The sequence below is a fragment of the Synchiropus splendidus genome, chromosome 3 (genome assembly GCF_027744825.2).
Source record: "Synchiropus splendidus isolate RoL2022-P1 chromosome 3, RoL_Sspl_1.0, whole genome shotgun sequence".
Taxonomy (NCBI): Eukaryota; Metazoa; Chordata; class Actinopteri; order Syngnathiformes; family Callionymidae; genus Synchiropus; species Synchiropus splendidus.
In genome coordinates this window covers 7,389,377-7,412,923 of record NC_071336.1, presented here as the reverse complement: position 1 = coordinate 7,412,923, position 23,547 = coordinate 7,389,377, and the positions used below count along the sequence as shown (strand labels likewise).

At 41.5% G+C, this 23,547-nt stretch overlaps 1 protein-coding gene across 5 annotated transcripts in view; it reads right to left on the bottom strand.

Annotated features, from left to right (window-relative positions):
• pcdh7b (protocadherin 7b) overlaps positions 1 to 23,547 on the bottom strand; it is a 99,514-nt gene that overhangs the window by 57,519 nt on the left and 18,448 nt on the right. The window contains exon 2 of one of the 5 annotated variants that reach the window (XM_053861026.1): positions 13,981 to 21,871. The exons of the other annotated variants lie outside the window; for them this stretch is intronic. Within the exon in view, the coding sequence (XP_053717001.1) occupies positions 21,806 to 21,871 (66 nt within the window). The 3' untranslated portion in view covers positions 13,981 to 21,805. Of the gene's footprint in view, positions 1 to 13,980; positions 21,872 to 23,547 lie in introns of those variants that run through there. 5 annotated transcript variants of the gene reach the window in all.

Here is a 23,547-nt window from a genome sequence, read left to right as displayed (position 1 = left end):
GGCGTACCACCGAAATTCCCCTAATCCTATCTCTGAGCACTAAGCTGAAAGGCCAGCCCCTTTTTTATTTCATTTTATTCTTTCTAAATTCACATTTGCCAGTGCCGTTGTTGCCAGGCTCTTTTGAATTTTGGATTTGTTTCCCCTGCCGTTAATAAAGTGAAACAATGACGACAAGGAAAGCAGGAGATCTTTCCATCAGCACTCGTTTTGTTCTTTTTTTTTTCATCTGTGATTTAAAACGACAGCCATCTGGCATTGTTTAAAGCCATTTCAAGTTTAATTGTACCCAGTCAAAGCACCAAGATCGGAAAGTGAATCTGTGAACGTTTCAACGGAACAGTCATCAAATGTTTTTCAGTGGCTTCACTCAATGCACTGCCATCTTGCAGGCATAAAAGGCTTTTTTTTTTAATGGGAAAGAAGGGCAAACGCTCAGTTTACTCATGAATAGTGCTATTGTTTGGACATAAATGAAGTTTATTACCATTTTGAAATGAAGTTAACATGAGGTTGAAATGCTTGGGCCAGCTCTGTGCAGAGTTTGGTCCTGATGTGACAAAGGCTTCCATACACTCCCTTGGTGTGCGTATGCATGTCGCCCATCTCTTCACCAGCAGCTGGTCTCCAGGATATAAATGAATTGTGAGTAAGATGAGGAGGCAGTGGATGAAGAATGTTGAAGAGGGGCAGCCAGGGCAACCAGATGGAACGGATCATGTGTCACAGTGAAACTACCTGCCCTTCACCAGTGGACGGCAGGTGAAAGCACCTAATTGTACAGGGGCCCTCCTCCCTTTATAGTGGGTGAAAGGACGCTATTGAAGCCTCACAGGCAATAAGAAAGATAACCTCAGTGTCGACACACCAAATGGCAGTGACACAAACACGCAGTGTCTGCTCCATGACAGCACCCATTTTTGATATGCGGGGGAGGGTGTTCGCACCCACGGTGAGACAGCAGCATCGGCTTCAAGATGGATATTGATTTAAAGTGACATCACAGTGGCAGATAATAGTGAGGAGCACAGCGAACGGCACTGTGCACCACATGAACTATACTCGAGGATCAATGGCAGCAGATCAATATGGCATGAAGTTGGGTTAGTGATATGTGTATGTGTGATTGCCATGAAAAATCCTTGCTGTGCTTCAGCCACGGAGGAATGGAGATGCCATTCTGTCTAGTTTCTTAGCTTTGTTAAAACTATAGCACAAACACTTGGAAGAAAAAAAAACAGCTTGACATCTAATTCCAGAGTTCAGGCTGTCACTAAAGAAAATATGACATGCCGCGCGTTCGCTTTGATCTGAGAACAATTCTCAGCATTTGGCTGAGAATGAAACCGTCTCAAAATCGACTCATTCTGTGGAACCAAGTTCCTGCAAAACAGCTTCTTCCCACCACAGATAGAATTACGTGGTACTTCACTGTCGTGCTACAAGTCCCCAGAATGATGGGACAATGAGAACATTAAAGTTGTTGGGAGGATGTGCTGCAGCATAAATATTAGCAAAAAAATGTGTCCATAATTACAAGCCATCCGTTCTAGATGTGCAATGGAATCAGTGCAATTCCTAGTATAGACCCTGGGGCACATATCATGGACAAAATTCTGTTTTGTGACAAACAGGTCAAGCCAATCTGGCTGGCCAATGTGTGTAGGCAAAGATGTTGTGAACCTTTTGACTCAGCGTTTGTTTGGGGTTTTAATGTGTCACATTGTGAACAGGAAATTAACCGTGCTAATGCAGACGCATGTTATCGCTCCCCATGTCCTCTCCAGTTTGCTTCGCTACAATTGTGTTCTTTCCAGCGATAAGCAAATTTTCAATGCAGTACTCACAAATGACTTTGGTAAAACCCATAGTTTGAGTGTCATAATATGACATGTTTCTGTCAGTTGGTCACAAATCCTTATAGTGCTTGAACATACTTGCACTTCATTCGTTGGAAAAAAATACATATATATCACGACAGTGATACAGTGATATAAGAAGGGTGTCGTGTGACTCGTTCCCCAACCAGGGCAAATCGAATCATCAAGAAATCAATTGAAGCTGGATTCTTTTGTCATTTGAATGTGAGCAACTGTTGGTCGGACATCAGCAATTCTGGGTATGTTTGGGATTAAACAAAGCAAAGGTTAGGAGTCTCTCTTTGTTGGTGACACATTTAATGATATGGCACTGCCATGTCCAGAATGTGAAGTCATCACTGTCCTGACCTCAAGTAACTAACATTACGATGCAATTTCTGTACATTTGAGCGTACGAGGCGGCAGCTTGACTCTGGAACACTCAGCGCTCGACGGTAATCGTTGGCAGGCAGCAGAAAGCAACTTTTAAGATATCTATGCAAATTTGAGATATTATTACAGGACTCAGCACACGCTCTCTTTGTCATAATCCAAAGCGCTGACGCGACCTCCCTGGGGAGCTGGTTTGAAGAGGTTGAATGTCCCCATTTCCCAAGATGCATCTGCTGAGTCTTAGTTTTCACACTCTATTGGTACCATAATCTCACAGTAATATCTCGCAGACACACACAACAGCTGTGTGTTGCCTGGCCGTGGTGCTAAACTGCATGGTTCTTAACGCTAATGTACTTTCTGCAGAAGTTGTCAAGCTGTTTTGAGGGAAGGGAGTTTTCTTGCCTTCACCAAATCGCGTCTCGTATCGGCCCATCCAGAGGCGATCATTGCCATTAGGCCCTTTTTGTTTTTTCAGCTCCGACAACTTTTCATTTCTCATCCATCTGTCAGGAATATTACCCTGAGAGTCATCCATCACGCTCATTCCACTCCCTAATTCTCGTGTCTCGCGCTCTGCTTATCTCACTACTTTGGAGCTGAAGCGTAATACTAACAAGGTAAGAAAAAAGAAAGATCGATGACATGCTCTTTGGGTCATAAATTCACAGATAAGGTGAACGCTACACTTCACATTAGGGCTTGGTACCTTGTGAGACCTTGGAGAAAGTTTGGGGAGGCTCAACACTCGCATCCTCCCGCACTTGGAATTGGAAAACACCCGTCACTCTCAACACTAATAATGCCAATGATTTTCCTCCCGAGCATCCAGTGATGTTTTCATTTTTTTGTCTTCTTTCATCTCAAGATATTTAGAGTCTGCTGCAACTTTCCTTTTGCCTAAATATTCACTCTTCTCTCCTACATGTGCTCTTACTTAGGCACAAATGAATATTTCATTAGGTGCATGCGTGTGTGGGGGGGTGGGGGTGGGGTGGGGTTGTGTGTGGGGGGGTTCACATCTTCAGGTCACATTCTACAGCCACAGCAATTAGGAGCTCAAACAGTGACTCGCGCTTCCTTCCGTAATTCTCCTGATTCTTTCCCGTCCTTTATACAAAAGCCCTTTTTTTTCTCAAAGAGAATCATTGAGTATGGATTAATTTGAGCCTTTGCTGAAGACTGGGTGGAAGTCTGGCAGAAGGCGAGGTGGATGATGAGATTGAGGCTGTGGTTCTGAGGTGAGCAGAAATCTACATGAATAAAATAAGATTTCTGTTTGAAGGGGTTGCGCTGTTAAATTGAAAGTCAATGAAAATCTTTTGCTTTGTGCAAATTGCATTTGTTCTTTAACAAATCCCTTATTTAGACACCAAGGATGGTTAAAGTACGAAGCTCCACTGCTTATTTAAATTCGGTCATCATGCTGTCACTCCTGTCTTGCCGTGCATCTCCATGCTGGCTTCCAACCTGGTACCACTAGGTATATATGCTACATCATTTGGCTGTCAGCTTCAGTCAGGGTGGCCCACATTCTTTCTATCTATCAGACGTCACCAATCCGGCAATGGTATGTTTTATGACACTGAAATGCCATGTGTTCAACACTCAAGAACCGTAGCGTTCCACAACCTGCATTGCAGCAAAACCAAACGTATCCCTCCCTCTTAAAGTGGTGTGGTCTCTGCCGACTCAACCACCGAGGAGGCACAGAAGGAGCCCACCAGCCCATATGAATGGGTGATGTGTACTACACCAAGAAATGGGATGATGACAACCGTATGGGCTGATTCACTGCTAAACAAAAACTTGATCCTGAATGGACACTGCTTGAGGCAGCAGGGATCTGATCAACAATAATCGGCTGGTGGTGGCGAGAACCTTTCTGTGTGAAGCAGCCGCCCCATTGAACAAAACGGTCTTTTCACATCAATAGGCCATGACACTTGGCACCAATCTATTCACGCCAGGCCCACACACTTCTACATAGCTTCTCCTTATTTTTCATTGCACGCAGACTCGGTATTTTGAGGGTCTTAAGTGCACGCTGGAGTCTGAGGGTTTACCCTAGATAATGTATCCGTTGTGGATTAGCGATGGATGAGTGACTGCGGGATCTTTGATTAACTCTGCTTCTTTATGGACGGCTTAACAATGAGATAATCCTATAGATCCCGGCCTATTGCTTTCATTATTGTCTGTTTCGGCAAATACATACGGTGCTTGATGATGTGAGCCGATGGTATATTCCACTAGAAGGTTAACACAGCGGCTGTGACGGAACATGCAAAGTTAATGCTTAGCCACTGGGCTCATCATGCTTTTATAGACCACTAAACAATAAACAGTGTTCTCCTCCCGGACCCATTAACGGCTTCAGTACATGCTGACATGAGTCATAAGTAGCCCTGTGTAGCTGGTCTGGGACCAGTGATTATTAAGAATGGCCGTTCAAAGGACATTCCACAGGGCACTCTCATAGATGACCTGCTGACCTTCCTGTCGGCTCTCCACACGGCCAGCTAATATGTATTGATTCGTCACGGCCGAGAAGAAAAAGTGCCATGGGTGTGAGGACGATGATGAGAGTTAAAATGCTAACATTTGAAAAGAAATCCTGCCTACTTTGGGTACCTGCACGACAAATATAAGTAGACAATAACTAGTCAAACAGGCCGGTAAAATTTGTTCTGCAGCAGCCATCAGCAGCACTCAGCAAATTGGAATTTTGTAAAATAGAATTAAAAATATATTTTGTCATGAATATATTCTTTTCCCATTCGAACACAAACTGATAGTGTTTCACATAATTCTGCCTATGTTATTATATAGATAGTAGTAACAGTAGTAGTAGTAGTGGACTCTCAAATGCACCCAGTAATATTTTGTTTAAGAGGAGTGCTCCAGCTCTTTGCATCAATGTTTGGCTAAGGTGCTCTTTATAATGATATATTGTAGTTATATCCTGTCAGTATATAATTCATGATGTTGTTTTAATGCAATGAAATGACAAAAGCGACTTTTTGCTGGGTTTTCTCAGACTACCAATACTATTCAATCTGACAAGGAAAGCCTGTTTTGGACTCAGAGGTCTCGCGTTGAGCACCAGCGCCATTTTCTAGCAGAAAGAAACAACAGAGATAAAAGTCTGATATGCGTCCATGATCTGGCGCTCATGATACAGTCACGAGCTTCCCACACTCAGCCCAGATCTGTCCATCAGCCGTGCATTTAGTCAACCTGCGAAACTGCCCCAATCAACACAGAAGCCGCGGCTTGTCAGTCACACATTAGCAGCCAAGTCACCACAAGGCAGAGGAGGAGATGAGGCTGAATGCTTATTAGTGGCTGTGAAATCTAAGCCCCAGAGCCACATTCACTCAGAGAGCCTTTTTTTTTTTCATTTTCAGTTTTGCTTAAATTATATAGAAGATCAATGTTCATGCTAGTGTTACTGTAAACAGCAAACACAGATGATGTGTAGATGTGTAGTCAGCACTGCGGCGAACATTGTTGAAGTCAAGACCCTGGACATTCTCAAGCCAAGGGAGATTTTCCGCAGAGTTTCTCAAATACTGAAACTGACTGCTTTTGCCGACAGTTTTCAAGGTGTGCTGTAGAAAACACACTTGCTTATCTTTGTTCATGTTTCTGTCAGTAAAGTAGTGATGTAGAAAAAAAGCCCAACGCACACTTCAGACACACTGAAACACACGTGCACGTGACTGTATTTTTGGTAGCAGAAGCACACCTCTGAAACTGAAATTATTCATACTGCACCAGATTAAGTACAAGCGGCACCTAGCCCTGGAGAAGGACCGTCCCATATGAATATGCACAGCACAACATGAATTGAGAAAAGACAAAGGCCTGAATGGAATTAGAGTGCATCATCAACATCATTCACAGATGACACCATTCATGTTTTTCTGCTCACTCAATATGTCCTGGAAAGACGCCATGAAGCACTTACGCCATATACCCAGAACTCCTTGCTTATATCTGAGGACATTAATACACCGCCACCAAAAATATATTTATATATATTTAAAATAAAAAAATAAATAAAAAAAGATCACACAACCTCCCACACAAGACAACGTGATGCAAGCTCCCTCAGCAAATGGACATGCTGTATAAATGGATGTGACATTAAAACAGGAATCCCCGTTAGGATCGCGACTGGTTTGGATTCTCACTTGCCTCTTTGCATCAGTGTTGAACTAGCAACGTCTCAACGTGTTTGTCAAGGAGATGCGGCTTCTTCACACTTTGCGCAATGGCATGAAATATGCAAATGAATGAGAGTTTCTTAGTTGCTAACTATGCTGAAAAGGGAGGGGATTAAATGCAGTTTCTTCTTTTTGGCTTTATCTTTAACAATTTCTGTTTCTTGAAGGACGACGGACGAATGAAAGGTTTATCACAAGAGCGATAAACTGTGTGTTCCGACACCTTTCCATCAGGACTTATATGAATTCTCTATGCAAATGAAGTCATCTGTCAGACTGGATAGACAGGCATGAGCTCATTGTAAATATGCTCAAATTTCCATTTTGCTCAAAGTCATAACATGAAGCCATGTTAATATTCCAGCAAGTCCGAATTTGAAGGGATTCGGTGTTTGAGGTTCTAATGACGTCCCCAATTCTTATGAACAGCACTGTATTCTCTGAGTCATTCTCAAGTCCTGCCTTGACAAAGAAGTAGAAAAGAAATCTGCAGGAGCACCTGCTCGAGCTTTAAAAACAAGCCTACAAGCTTCATATTGAAGAGGAAAAACAATGGGCTTGAAGGCTCATTGAATCATAAATAGGACCCAACTGTGGCAGCGTTTGAGCTTCTGATCTTCTCCCAGATCAGGTTCTTGTGGCAAACTGAGCGGCATAATTGAAATGGCAGGAAACAGAAAAACAAAACATATTTTTAGACTCCCAACTCAGTCAAAGTATATGTGCTTGGATTAGACCAGAATCTTACAACCGCAGACGCATAGAAGCATGTTTCACCACTTCATCTGCTTCTTTGTTGGTCTCAACAATTGACCATCAATCGCACACCGTCCCAATCCAATCTGCTCGGTGTTTGATCTCAGCACGACGGAGCCAAGGAATAAACAACTCAATCACAGAACAACTCAATCACAGAAGGATTTTGCATACAAGAGAAAGGCAAAGAGATACAAAGCAAAAAAAAGCACAAAATGTGCCAGCCCGTATGAAGATTTCTGGGCTGTGTAATTAGGCAACATTCATAATACATGACCGGAGGGAGAGCGGGAAGACTGGAAAGAAGGTGGAGTGGAGGCGGGAGTGATACGCCGCCATTGATCACACGAGTGCCCAGTGTGTGCAAGAAACTGTTTATTTCTGACCAGTTTTACGAGGCTATTGATGTGTCAGTTCACCTGAGATGGGTGTGTGTTTGTCGAGTGTGTGTGTGTGTGTGTGAGTGCGCGCACCATGTGATGGAGGCAGAGGGCCCGTGGCAGGTAGAAAATAGCCCGGGCCTTTTCATTTGACACTGCAGCGCCTTCAAACAAACTACCTTGGGCCCCGGCGCACACCCATAATCCATTCAAGGTAGCAAGCAATTTTCATTATTGACTGGTGAGAAACTCGGGCAGAGAAGGAGCAAGCAAGAAGGCAGTGTGCAGATGAAAAAAAAAAAAAAAAAGAGAAAGAGAGAGAGAATAGCATGGCTGAGCAGAGAGAGATTGAGAGCCGTAAAGATGGCAGAAGTGGAAGGGATAGCAGGGTATTGGCAAGAAAAAGGAGAAAAGGTTGAAAGGGAGAGAAAGTGGATTACAAGTAAAGACAGGTCTCAAAAAGGGAAGACGGGAGGAGAGCTTCTGAGGCTGGATGTATTTGGCTGCCAGTGAGACATACCGGGAAGAAATGAAGTATCGGATGACAATTGAAATACATATGCGAGGAATGAAGTATCAGATGACAACTGAAAGACACACGCGAGGATGACAGAAGGTACATTTTTTTTTACATTAAAAATAAATTTACATTGTTGTAAATGTTTGAAATTGCTCATATGATGGTCTCAGATTAATTTCAAAATTGAAAATGTGGCTGGATAAATATGTATTCCCTCCACCATGTGCGTATAGTTTGTCTATCATCTGTTGTTTATGTATGTACAGTTTGTCAGTTCCTTTGTAGTTTACTTCAATAAGTGATCAGTGGGCAAGCAACTACATCATGTTGCTGGTGCTGTCGGAATGTACAGTAGATAGTGGCTTTTGAAAAAAACTAAATAAATAAATGCGATGTATAATGCCCATTCAAGTCCTCCAGCTACATCAGCCAAGTTATGCTACTGTCTTTCTAAACCGTTACAAATGTTTGCCAATGTTCTTCATAGTATTCTTCATTACATATTATTGGAAATAGCTCATTAGCGTTTTGACAGAGAAAATGCTGTGCTGCAACAAGCAGCAATAGGACTTCACATCAGTTCAATTGACTGGTCGATGTTGAGCTAAATACCACCCTAAGAGAGAGATTCAAATAAATAATAACAATAATACGATCCTTTTGAAAAATTTCAGTTGGCAAAAAGAAGACTGAATAAATGACTGTTCATTGCTAACAAAAATGAACTCTTAAGGAACTCTTCATATGAAGCTACTCCTCTCCATCATAGCAATGCTATTCGTCGAGATGGGGCATTTTGGGACAGACTCATTGAAATGCAGCTCACTAAAGCAAAGAAGAGGAAGCTGAACAGGGAGACATACAGAGAGATAAATGGAGATACAAGATGGCCACGGAGTCTGAAGAGTTGTTAATACTACAAAAGCTGCTTTTTTTTTTTTTTTCTTTTTTTACCGGTATCATAAAATCACACATTCCCAATGTTAAACCCTGTGGCGCAGCAATATAAGCCATTCAAAGGGAACATCCGGCAAATATATAAAGTGAGCTCTGGCAGTGGAGCCTTCGTTGCATTGCACAATGGCATTTTTGGGTTGGAGTAAAGTAGTAACAGCACTTAATTGATATTCAGCCCTCATCTTTATTCCATCAAGTGACAGAATTCAATTGCTACCATTCAGAAACCAGAAATGAGCCTGCATTGTATTTTCTTCTTGTATGTTCTACGTCTTAAAATTCCGCTGAATTTCCAATTCAATATTCCTCTTCTCAGCATGTTTTGGAACAATTTATAAATATATAAATGTATTTATTTTAATTTAGTTTAGTGTAATGTTGAGATTCCAAGTGACAGATAGTTTCAAACGTACAGAATAGGGTTGCTGTGATATGTTATTCACAATAATCGGGATTTTAAGTCTCTATTGTGTGAAAAATGCATGCATGATAATATTGTGTAAACGGCAGTAACTCTGAATCCAAGAAGACTGAAACCAACATCTTTTCATTGGAAGTGAAGTGCTCGTCTGCACCGCGTTGACATTGCTGCCAAATGAAGCCGGTAACGTTTGAAATCAAGCTCACGCTGGAGTTGAAACTGGTGCCGTCACCACTGAGTTTAAGCAAGTCAACTGGACAGAAATATTGCTGCACGCTCAGATTCATCACAACAACAGTGGCTCCCGCCGTGAACCTTGCTCTTCTCCTCAGAGTTTTATTTCCTCCACCATCGTCAGCATCTGAACGCCCATCAGTGGCTGAACGCCCTTTTGGAAGTTATATCCACCACAACACCAGGGAAGTGAATGATGGACACAGTGTGTCTTCTACAATAAGTTTGGATCATGAGTCACTGACCAGCGGCGCTTAGTCTGGGCTGCAGTCGACTTCAGAGAAAGACGGAACGTCAAATCCAAGCAAGCGTTGAAGTGTACATGGAGTATCTACCTTAAAATATAAGCTCCCATATCTTACATATGACAAAATTTGATGCAACTTGCTCAAAAATCTAAGAGGACATGCTTACCTCAAGACACTTAAAAGCTAGGCCGCAGCCAGCAGTCAGAACCCAACACCATCGACCTCCCCCCCCCATTGTTTTTATTTGAAGTACAAAACTTTGTTTCACCTAAGACCATACTCTTGCAGTGAATACAGTGAAATAAAAGACTTTTGTTTTGTGCTTACAGGATGCATCATGGTAGCATCTGTCCACCGCAGTTGACCTCCAGCTTTCTCTCTACTTCCTGTTTCCACTGCCCTCGTGACAACATCCCTGCTTATATCGCACATCACATTATCTCGTCCTCCTCTCTTTCAGTCGTCTTTCTCTCCTCGCAGCACACACATCAGTCCAGGGGGGACTAAGATTATGACTCTTCCCTTCATCCCGCTCCCTCTCTCCACCGCTTTATGACGATGTCCTGCCTAAAGTTGCATCTGTCAGCACAATGAGGACCCATTATGGACCGTAATCAATCAGGAAGCATGACGGCTATGGCAAGTATTAAAAAAAAAAAAAGACAAAATAAAGTCTATGAGGAAATAAAAGCGGGAGAGAGAGACGTGGCTCTGATGCTGCTAATCACGCCTAATGGCCTCGGCAAAGCCAGTGGTGAGCTAATAAGGAAGCGGGGGCAGGGACCAAGGGATTGGACACATGAGGAGGAGGTGGGGGGGTGAGAGCGGAGGCTGGCGGGTGTGGGGGTCAACTGTATGTTAAATAAGTGCGGGCGGGGCGAGCATATGAGACACGAAAAGGAGAGAATGGAGAGAGGGAAGATGGAGCAGGGGAAGCATGGTCAGCTTACGTGACTGTTTTAATAGCATAAATATGCCAAACTCTCAAACAGAGACACAGCATGTTCTGCTCGCTCACATAATTCTACAGTCAAACAGTCAGAAAGGGATTAACCTACGGAAAAAAAGAAATAGAAAGAAGGAAAGAAAAAAAAAAAAAAAAATATATATATATATATATATATATATTAGAGTATGCTATATGACATTTTAAAGCCCTGGAAAGACGTGAAATGACATGCAGTTCTTAAAGATCATTTCCATCCAGTTGAATGACAATGTTTCAATCCAAGCAACATAATCATCATATGAAAGGACATTTTAATGAGGAGGCCATTTTAATTTAGCAGCACAGTGATACATCATTGTGTATGTAATGCATTCCGTCACTGATTCCACTGCAAGCAAAATGGTTTTGCTCCTTATTAGCACAACATTTTTCTAATGAAAATGATTTGTAAAAGAAAATGCTTGTTGAATAGAAATGAATGGGAAATACTACTACAACAACTACTACTACAAATAATAATAATAATAATAATAATAATAATAATAATAATAATAATAACAATAATAATAAATACTCTTCTAAAATAATAAAATAATTAAAATAAGAAACGGTAGTTGTAGAAACTGCTTCCCTCCTGTGCACTGACCTTTTCTTTCAATATAATAGCTTGAATGAACACTCTGGCACAATCTACATTCGCATCACAGGAAATAAAATGGCAATTCAAGAACAAGAACAACAACAACAGAACATTCCATACTCAGTAAGCAACCGTTTGACATTGGCATGATTGGCTAGCGTTGCAATGACCACTGTGGATTGAGATTGGATGCCTGTCTAAAGGGATTAGTTGAGGGGATAAACTGAATGTTTCTCATATCTCTTTCCCACCAACATTGCATACGGACAACTAAATCCATTTCTGAATATGTATTCTTTCTTTTTGTTCTGGTTTGAGGAGCAGAGTCAATGCTGCAAGGTTGAATGAATGAAACACTGATAGGAAATGACTCCAGTTTTTAGCTCATGGGGATTTGACAACAAGAGTAGCAGAATGTTTTTTTCATTACATGGCCAAAAGACACAGATGGTAGGTAAAGGCCAAAGCAGAGGATCAAGTCCATTGGACAGCACCCAATGGGTGAGCCACCAGCCATGCCATGGTCACAGACTACGGTAATTTGCTGAGCAGCTTGACCGTGCTTTGTATGTGGTGTTTTCTAGCTCAGTGACAAATTAAGAAGCATTTTAATTGTATTTATTGTCACTTTAGGCAGAGTCGGTGTCCTCTCAAATCGCGGATGAACACTGAGCTGTAATTATTGGTGAAGGAACATTTATCCAGATAAAGAAGGTCTGACTTCTTCAGTAACTACTGGGCAGGCCTCACAATAGATAATGGTGTTTTTTTTGCAGGGCAGTGTTAAAAAGAACTCCCTCTTAGCCAAAATAGGTCAGTCTCTTGCTTTCTGCGCCGGGACAAAACAGATGTCTTCAACGCTGTGAATAAGAAGGCCTTATAAAGAAGAGGGAAGTCGAACGGGAGACAAAAGCGTAGTGTGTACAGGAAAAGGGGGTACAAAAATTGAAGAAGAATCATAAAAAGAAGTTTAGGGAACAGCTGAAAATAGTGGGAGAAAAACACTGGAAAGAGAAATAGGAACATAAAACACCTCAGAAATCTGCAAAGTGCTGACAGATGTGACAGGCATTACACCTTTCAGCAAAGATCAAGCTCCTGCTTCACTAACCTCATATAGACAAATTGGAAGCTGGTAAAGACCTCACCCACAGTGCTCTGACATGTGACACCCCAGAGTTGAATGAGGTGATGTTGGGTGAATAGAGCAAACAATTTCTTCACCGTGCGTAATTGACACGGTCCCAATTGGCTTCTCATTGACATTTGTGCACTCTGATTTGGTCTTTGATTCTCAGACTCATGAGAACAGGCTGGACATGAAAGCCACGGATCGGTGGCTGAAACTGGCATCTACAGAACAATGATCTGGTGTTTTTATTTTGGCAACACCTAATGATCTCCTGTTCACTGTCTCACTTGATGTCGTTCTATAGTAGCACAATGCTACTGTACGTGATGGTTTGGAATCTTGCGCACGTTGTTTTGGCTGATTGGTTATAAAAAGTGCTTGCAGTATGTTTTGAGAAAAAAAAAAAAGCTGTTTCGGTCACGTTACTTCCTGCAGCTTGGGCTGACTGGCCTCAAGCAAAATTTCACACCTCCCGCTTGCTGGCGAAATTCACCTCTCCAGGCAGACTCAACGCTTTGCAATAGAGAGATATTCAGCTTTGATATCACTGTACTGCAGTGTTTCAACAGGCTGTAGCTTGAACATATTCGGAGATGATGGCATACTGTAAAATAGAAGATCTTCAGTGTGACCATAGGTTTGGGAAGGAAGTAACTTCACTCTATTTGGTATCTTATGAAGGTCACCCGGTGGCAGCTATAGTGAGTGATATAACTTTCACAGGGCTGGGCTCCATCACTGTACAGCAGGACCATGAACATGGACCATGCAACCCCCACTATCATGTCTGCTGTGAAGCATCGGCTCCAGTATGTGCTGCATGTGGACTCACGGAGAACAGATCCGCTGTCACTATGTGCAAAAGCGGGGTCACTCTCTCGTCATACTGTGCAGGTGAAAATCTTCATCAGATTATGAATATTCCCCTTCAGAATCAAAATTGCTCTCAGCCTAATGCGTTATACAGCCTCCCTCGTCTCCTTGCCTGGGGGCAGTTTTCATACTTTATATAGTCCAAAATTCAGGCCAAACATGCTCATAAATGTTCAAATTAAAGTTCCAGTGCGTTGACAACTCAGATTTATGAACCAAAGACAAGAGTCTGCGGTGCAAAAAATCCTTATGCAGAGGTCAACATTTATCATGACTTTTTGTCCCGCGTCCAAAAGTTAAAATTACGATTTGGCAACGTAGTTTCCCCTTCAGATATTGAACACTGCAGATAAAAAAAACGACCCACAAGTGTTGACTGGTGCGTGTGAATGAAGTGAAATGTTACCTGCACTTTGGAAGCCATTTTAGTTGAAGGGCATACCACAGTAATCTTTCCCTCTGTTCATGAAATCAGACACACTCGATAGCACGTCCGTTTTCTCTCAGATACCACCTCTGCTTGACAGTTTCATAGAGACCCCAGAATGCTTTCATACGAGATGTAAAAGAGCATTCATCAAAGAAGAGTTGTCTCAACACTTCAGTTGAAGTGTGTGTCGCCGTATGCGTAAACAACACTAATGCTATGAGAGACATTGAAACATCTGTGCCTGTATGTGGTAGCACTTCGCCTGGTTTTTAAATACGAATCTTTGAACCCACATCCACCTGCCGTGACTGACTGGAGGCAGTGTGTTTAATGCTTGCTCAGACTCTCTTGTTGTTGACATTCAGTCGGTGTAGTAGGCTTTGTTGATAGTAAGGAGCCAGAGGTGGAATCTATTTGGTGTTATAAATACGTCTGTTGACAAATGGAGGCATTTTGAGGCTGCACGTATATGGTATGCGTGTTTTGGCCCATTTTTATAGTACTTAAGAAAACAATCGAATAATAAGTTGAGATCAAACCCTCTGGTTGTCTGATGTTGAATGGGACATAACTGGGGCCAAGTCAAGTTCATCAATACAAGTGATTTCTTTTCCGTCTTGAATGCTTCCAGTCAGCCGACAAATACATGACCTGTCATCACAGGAGACATTCTAGACAACACACGTCAGTGGACGGACGAGCATCCCTCTTCTTTAAGCAGACTTTGGCCTTTAAGCTGTAGACAGCAGATGGTTATCAGTCGACGAGTGGAAATGGAATGACAGCACTGAGGGCATCTGATTCAAAAGTTAAAAGTTTGTGTCTGTCAATGTAGATTGAACTCGGAGAGTGTGAATGGTGAGTTCAGAGGCTTTTTCTCTTTTTCTCGCTTTCAGTCTCATGCTGACATTATTATGTGTTTTAATAGGATTCCAGCAACTTCACAGTAAAGGGCATAAACCGGACACTTCACAAGATGTTTGATCCAGCTTGCACTGTTGTGACAACCTGCTGCCAGTAATGAGGGCCGCTCTTGAGGAAGGAGAACCTAAGGTCAGAGGGACAACTACGATTCCATAGGCTCTCATTTGGCGTCCTGCTCAAGCGACATACCTGACTAGGGGCCCAGATTAAAGGCTTTCAAAGAACAGACAGCTAAAAAGACAGGGTGAAATAGAAAAATATGGTGGTGGCGAAGGAGCTGACATCAATAACATCTTAAAATTGATGCTAATTCTGTTGCCAAAGCAAACAGAAAATGGCATCTCGGAATGGAAGATCGATAACTAACTAAATAAATAAATACAACTTTTTAAATTTCACCGACACTTGACAACTGAAACAGCTGTTACCAACTATATAGGCTTTTATTTGCTGCTTAATAGGCACAATGCCAGACAACACAGGATTCTAAGTCATAACCCTTTACATTTTACATACATTCCGTCTTAAGTGTCGGAATTTAGAGGGGGCTATATTATTATTCTGACCGATCAGAATGTTCAATTGATGTTTTGCTGAATTAAGATCCTCTGTTATGTTCTGCTCATTCATTCCTTAAAGTATGCATTAATTCATTCACCTCTAACCGAGCGACCAGGACGAGTTCCAGGGGAACCCATGGATAGGTCACTGGTCAATCATGAGACACACAGTTATAAGCAACCACTAACAGACACGAACATATCTATGGGATATACAGAGTCATCAATTTTCGGACAGTGGGAGGAAACCAGAGCCCCTATAGAAAAAACAGGCTGGCAGAGGGAGGACATTGAAACTCCACTCAGAAAGGACAGATACTGGTGAGCTATAAATGGAAAGACAGGAGTAACTCTGCAATTCTTCAGTGTGCCATTTATTGGTTTACTTTGGAATAGAAAAGCCGAAGAGCAAATAATAAATCAATCAATGCTACTCAATGTTGAGCAGCTGCTTTTGTGTGTGTTCATAGGAGATATTTCTGATGCCTTCATGGTAATAACTGCAATTCAAACATGCATTTGATGGGGATGTGGTATCCAAGTTTTCTGGATGGAGAAAATGCTTAACACTCAGTCTCTATGAAATTAAAAGAGGTCGTTGGACATGCACAAGAATGAAATGTTTTGTAAGATTGAATGAGTGATCAGCTTTTTGAGCTGTCATTCGCATTGTCTGCTCTCTCCTGAAATGTTCAAAGTGGGACGTGTTGGAAAGTTCTCCAGCTCTCAGGACAGGGCTTGGCGTGAGGACAGGGTCAAGTGGTTCAGCCAGAAAAAAAGGGACATTTTATGGTCTGTTCCCAACAGCAGGTGTGCAATAAAGGACAGCTTGAAGAAAAGTGTGTTCAGCAACCGTCTTCATGGGAAATGATTCAAATGAATCAGGAGTGAGGCACAGGCTTAAATCACGCCTCAGAAACCGTCCTTGCTTTGACATCCTTGTCACAACAAAGTAAAGCCAATCTGGAACAAGGCCGCTGATTAACTATTAAAACGTACATGTTCAAAAACAGTGTTGACATAAGACACACTGTCATCCTGCCAAGGCCTCGGCTCTCATTGCACTGTAAAACAAAGCATCTTGTCATATAAAACATTCCATGATGAATATTTTAGTATCAAACTGAAAGCCACACAGCATCTTCACTGGAGCACTGGATTGTTTAACTCACTCACTCACTCACTCATCTGACCTCTACCCCACTACCATATTTGGAAATACAGAGACTTTGGAAATATTCGCATGCTTATCCAGATCCACACGAAGCAGCATGTGAAATATCCAAACAAAGCAGTAAATGGACTGGTGGATTCATCCAGAATTCTGAACAGCGGTCAACATTTCTAAGCTGCGGCACATTTCTTTACAAAAAAACTATAACTGATTCACTGAAATATTGTGGCACGTTGTATTGACTGTTGGCAGATGGTGATGAGTCACGTGGGGTTGCTTGGTGAAAGGCTCAGTTAAGGTTGTCATTCAAAAACCTTTCACCAAAACACCACACGATGTACGTGGACGTTTCAACATTCTACTCAAGTTTAGGACGGCAAAGCTACATATAGATGTCTACGATGCTACCAATGAACGGCTAATGGTCATGGAACGGGCATCAGATTTCATCTTGAAGTGTTAGCTGCATAACGTTCCAGAATAAAGGCTTTTTTTCCTTACTTTGTTTTTTGATACTGAGCATCGCAATACTACAAAAGCACGCCACTTCAGAATAAATCGAAAAATCATACATGGATATAGTTTGGTTGCATCACAGTTGCTCACCCCATGTTGGCGGGAAAAAACCTGTGTCCTTCACCATATCCAATATAGAGGATACTATTGCTAAATATGCAGTAGAATGACTGACATAAAAGTGATTCTCCGAATCAGGTTTAATGACCATCAGTTTGTCTGTTAGAACAAAAAGTCAAGTGACATATTTCAATGATATTTTTAGGATATGTTGATAGTTTGACAAGGAATTGATCATTCCCCATCTGTTGCCATCTGGTCAATACATTCGATTCATCCATCTCTGGTGAGAGAGCGCAACAGCACAACCTCCCTTTATTCCTTGCACCCACCGATTGAGTGTGCTGTGCGAGCAAGTTCTGGAATGCCACTGCCATGTGCTGTCCAACCAAGCTCATTGCAATCAATGCTATTTCTAATGCAAAAAAGGTATAGAATAGCATAGATAAAAAGGATATAGGGCAACATATTTGTTAACTGTCTACACTCTTCTGAGTTCTGGTTCCTGCTATGTGAGAACAGCTGATGCCAACTGAAGAAGGAAAACGTCTGTGGAAAAACCCACAGTACTGCATGTCAATATGATATCTATCAAGTGGTCTCCATGAGACTTTTCAGTGCAGTTTAGAATTAAAATGTAAATGTGTTCAACAGTATCTGTCAAATGTGCATTTGCAATATAATGAAACCAAAACACCAAAGGGGCTTTCAGTGATGAAGAAGTAGAAGCGATGCCTTCCGTGTGCACGTGTCCCATTTCTGATCATCCACCGCTACATCTTTTGTGCCTCCGACATGCTTGTGTGTTCCGGTCTTCTTCCTCTTCTTCTTCTTTTTTTCATCTCCGCCACGGTGCTATGTCCCGATCAATTTACCGCTCGGCACATGATGGCCGCTAGCACCTCAGAGGATTTGAAGGACTTTGTGTGCAATCCCTGCCTGCCTAGCTTTCTCTCCCACATACAAAACGGGCATTTAAATTCTTATCCCACTTTGGCCGCCGAGCAGGAACGTGTCCCAGCGCCCGACTTCTCTGATTCCAGGTTATTGTTTGAAAGAGAAATCAGACCCAATCTTGTTCATCTGACACCAACCGGCAAGCTGGATTCGACAATATATTTTTCTCATCTTTTGCAGATTTGCACCCAGCAGTACAAGTAGAGGGTTAGTTTGTTCAAGAGCAGAGGTTGTAGCTGTTTACTTGAGTACACGTCTCTCTGTCTGTGTACTCTGAACTGAAAGACAATGCTCCTAAGTATTATGAAAAGAGGCTCAATCAGAGCGCATTCGTTCTGTGACCCTGGAAAACTGAGCTCATAGCTTCAAATAGCGACAGAAAATGGAAAAAAACAATGACCAATCTTATGTACTAAAATGGAGTGTGTGTGCGCACCTGGTTGCGTACTCATGCCTATTCCATCAAAAAAACAACAGTTAGCCTCACAAAAGTTGCGCCATCCACTGAAATTAGCGGCAGCCTGTCGCAGGCACTGCATTAACTGCAAATATCTGGTTGTCGATTTCTTGACTCGGAGAGATGCGTGACTAATGCAAAATAGCTTAGCTTGTAATCCACTGAAGCGAAAACATGCCATCGAGGACATTTGCAATTCAGCAACTGTCATCAGCGTTAATGCATGCAACGTCAATCCAGCCCAAAATATTCTAATATCATTCTGCATTGAGATGCGCGTTCAGGGTGCTGCCAATTGCAAGTTTGTGTGTGCGTGTATTCATACAACCGGTGTCATGCTTTGTACTGCGCGGTTTCTTTTTCTCAGTCTTTCGTTAACATGGATTTCCTCCCACTCTCCACATCTATGTCAATCAAATTTCCTCCCTCATTCATCTGCTCCACATCACCAAAGGTGTCAATAGAGAGTCAACTTTAACTCACCCTTTTTTCCTGCACAGGTAAAGGAAACCTCCAAATCTTTGTTTCCAAATAAGAAGGCTTCATTCGCGTCAGTGAATACATTTATTTCAAAAGGCAGCCATGACCCTGAGTAGCATCTCCAAACACCTACATTCATGATCAATACCATGTCCATGGACTACCTCACAAACACAGCAAAAACAAATTGGCTTCAGGGATCCCATCTTTTTCTAGTTCTGCCTTCATGACTTTGTAAAACGGTGGGACAGTTCTGGGGTCTGTAGGTGGATGATGGACATCTGTAAAAGTGAAGACTTGGTAGCAACATTTGGTTTGTTGAAGCATTTTGTTTAACCATTTCTCCAGACCATGGACTGGCGCAGATCATGGAACACAGTCACACTCACGATATAAATAGACACCAGTTATTCATTAAGCCATTTTTTTTTTCTGAAGAGCACATTTTGTTCTCTCCTAAAATGATTTTTCGCAATGACATTGACTTCCAATCCGGTGACGAGAATCAAATATCACAACCTTGTGCTCCCATGAAAATGTCACTTCCTGATGAGCATTTTATTCACTCTCCCCAAATGAAGCTGCATCACCACCAACAAACAAACACTCAGGCTCCGACTTGTCAGAAGAGAGCAGTAGAAAGAAGCGAAAAGTTAATGTTTAACTTTTGCCAGAATAGCATCCTAAAAAAAATATGATGTTCCGGCAGTTATTTCCGAGCTCAACGCTCCTTCTTTGGCCGTGTTTTAATGGAGCGTACTGATTTAGATAAACGACTGGAAAGCAAGGCGGGTGATAGGGGGGGAAAATAGTGGTGGGAAAAAAAGGGGAAGAGAGAAAACCACCTTATTTGGTCGTTTTTGAGGTGATCCTACTGCGCTGTGCTAAATTGATGTTGGAGCAACGTGTAAGACAAGAAACAGCTCACATTAGGAGTGCTTTGCCAGAGGCATATTAATGATCCAAAGGTCTGAAAATGTGAGCTCCTCTGAGCCTCAGACATGAACTGAGTTATGGCTGTAAACAGAAGGCAACCTCTCCTTGTAGTGCCGGATAGCTTCGGGATTATAGACAGGTAGTGTCACACTGGCCTCAAGGACATGGAGATATGAGCCCAGAAGAAAACATTTTATTTTCATTCTGTGTGAAGTGAATGCATAAAACAAATCACCAGTGTTTGTGAACCATCTGTAAGAGACATGCAATAAAGCACTGAATAAATACAGAGATGGTATTGTATTTATATATTTGTTGTTTATTTATTTATCAGGTTCTGGAAAAAGATACTGTTGTAGCCTTGAGCAGGAGCGAGTCGCACTTGTAGATGTTAAGAGTACATTCTTAACGTTCAAGTTCAAGGTGGTTAAACAAGTTCCCTCATTGATCTGATCCTTCACTGCAGTCTGATTTTCATCCAGTTGAGCCAGTTTTAACTGATGTGCTTAAACTTTCATCTGGTGTCAGATCAGTGGGATGTTGAGGCTCACAAAATATGACCATCTCGTTGATAAACAAGTCTGTGAACCAAATATAGCGCTCGAGCCAGAATTCCTACATGGAGAGGTAGAAGTTTCTCTTGTGTCAGGAATATACTGGACTGTCATGAATGATACTTTTTACTTATCTCCCTTAACATGACAATTTGTGTTATTTTTATTTGTTTGATTAGGCTGCCATGCCATTTCTTAGAGTTTTTGACCAATGCTAAGAATTGGAAAATGGATTAAAAAAAAGCCAAATAAACAAATAACTAAGGATTAAAAAGGTTGCTGATCCTGACCTCAGAAAAAAAATAGTTTATAATGAATGTCAAAAGAATGTGACTGGGTAGACCATCATAAAAAGTCATATTAGATGTAATGCCAACTTGATTGTGCAGTATTTTTCTAGACAGATCCAGAACAGAGCAGGCCACAGCCCAGGCCCAGAAGTTGCATCTTCATGTTTTGGAATCGCTTCTGACACTTCTTACTAAGGTAGATGAGGATGAATGAGTAAATGGATGAATGGGTAAAACAAGTTGCACTTTATTTTCAATATTTACAAGACGGTGACAAAAAATGAATTTAAACAAAACAGCAAAAGAAAATGAATAAATAAAATCAAACATGAACATTATTAACAAATGCTTGCAATGACTTTACAAAGTGTGATAAAAGGTTTCGATTTGCATTCAAAAGCTTGGATGAGCAGGATAATCCAGAGACAAGCATCAGTTACCACTAACACCTTTTATTTTTCTTAAAACATGTTTGAAAATGTTCATTCACGAGTTCATAACTAGCATTAATACTTTTCTCACATTGGGTAACAGGTCAAAAATATAAATGTGCAGGGCACGTGGGACATTCCATATTTTTCTTTCAGAAATGGAATATGAAAAGTGAAATCAGCTTCCTAGTTTTGATGAATCGCCGATCTTCCCGGGAAGCTGAATGCAAACAAAACACACTCTGGGACGGTGCACAAGGTGTATACAGCTCTCTAGTGTTTGTCTCCATGTGTTGAACTGTTCAGGAAGTATTCCTTTGTCTTCCACAAAATTCCGTCACACTGCCGTAGTTACCTTTTTCAAATTGTCTAGAATTTTAAGACAGAAATATGAGCAACCCTCCAGTTTTCTCTGTTCCAAGAAAAACCGCAGCCATGAGGTCTAATTACTTTGCCGAGTGTTGTGACCTTGTTGCTCCAATGAGAGGAAAAGAATTGACTGCACCACCTGCAAGACATACCAGAGAAGAAGACGGTAGGTATCTCAACAACCGCAAGAATTTACAACAGACGCAGTGATAACAGTTGAACTGTTTTGACAGCACATTATTAGCACTTGCTACAGCTGACTAACAACAGCAGCAACAAGATAACCACACTCTCTTGGAAAAAACTGTGCAGCACAGGTGCGTGTTCTTCGCCTGACCTTAAAGTACCAATTTTGTTTGTATTTATTTATTGTTTAATAAAACTAATAAAAGGTGTTATTCCAGCCGTTGTTTGTTCAGTAAATCTGGTTTACTTTCACGCTCATGTTTGCTTCAGTTTAACCATCATGTATTTCTCATTGCACCTTCAAATTCATTGTACTTTACATAGTTTAAGGCTAGTACGCTTTTGTTTCATCACCACATTACATGCTTTTGGGCTCATTAGTGCATCCTATACTAAACAACAACAGAAGCACTGATGCTGATCTTGAAAGTCATTGATTGAAAAATACGCCTCTAAAGCGCTACACCCAATTATTTCCTACCCGAGTGCCCTTTCAAAGAAGAAGGCAGTAAAGAGTTGTCGCATTCAGTATAATTGGACTGCAACTGTTGAAATAATAACCTGCCCTGAGCGTGTGACTCGTGTATTGAGTCATCATCTTACCGGGAGACGAGGCATGCTAAAGGGGCGCGCGCTGCTGTGGAGGAATCGAGTGCTACTCTTTAACTGAGCAACATGCTCTCCAGAACAATCGGATCATCAAACAGCATCCCCTCTTTTTGCTTAGTCCAGAATTCAATCAACTGCTGTTAAACAAATGGTTTCTTCCTGTACAAAAACAACTCTGTAAAATGCCATAAAGTGTAACTAGAATCTGTTTTACTCACTCTGGCTTGCTGCAGTTAATACCTTTTTTTTTTTTGTAGCACTGATGTAAACAGGGATCACCACAAGGAAGGAAAACAAGAGAAACTAGTTTTTCTCTTTCTCTTTTTTTCGAGCGTCTTCCCTCTCTTGCCTGAGGGGAAAAAGCCTCTCACGCAATTTGATTCAGAGCCGCGTGTCGAATCCAAACTTACTTGACTTCAAACAATGTCTGATATTGACGAGTCATTCTTGCATTTATTATGAATAATAGCAGCCATGTTTATGAGAGGCAACCCATAATCCTCTGGTCCACACGCACAATACACAAAAGACCTCTGCTTTGTTGCAACCTTTTGTAAGCAACGGAACACAAACGGTCAGTGACAACAGATATGGAAATGCTTTCAAAGACACTTTTGAAGGTGCAGTTGTCTGAACAGGACACCTGAGCACGTCGACTGACATGAATCGTCAAAGGTTGATTTCACAGACGGCTCCTGTCTGACACAGAGATTCCCTTCATCAGAACATCATGCCTTTTTAGAGGTTCAAACAACGACCTGAAGCGACTGATACATAGATTTTTTTTATGAATATTTAATTGGCTATAAATAATATGGAATGTTTTTTATATGAAATTTGTATTTCCTAATTGTTGCTTTAATAAAACTGTGCAGTAAAACTGCAAAACAGAATATGTTTTATAGCCAACCACACACACACACACTCACACAAAAGCTTTGTATGAAGAAAATAATATTATAACTGACATTGGCTCAAAGATTTGGAACCGAAACATTTACCATTTATAAATACAGAGAA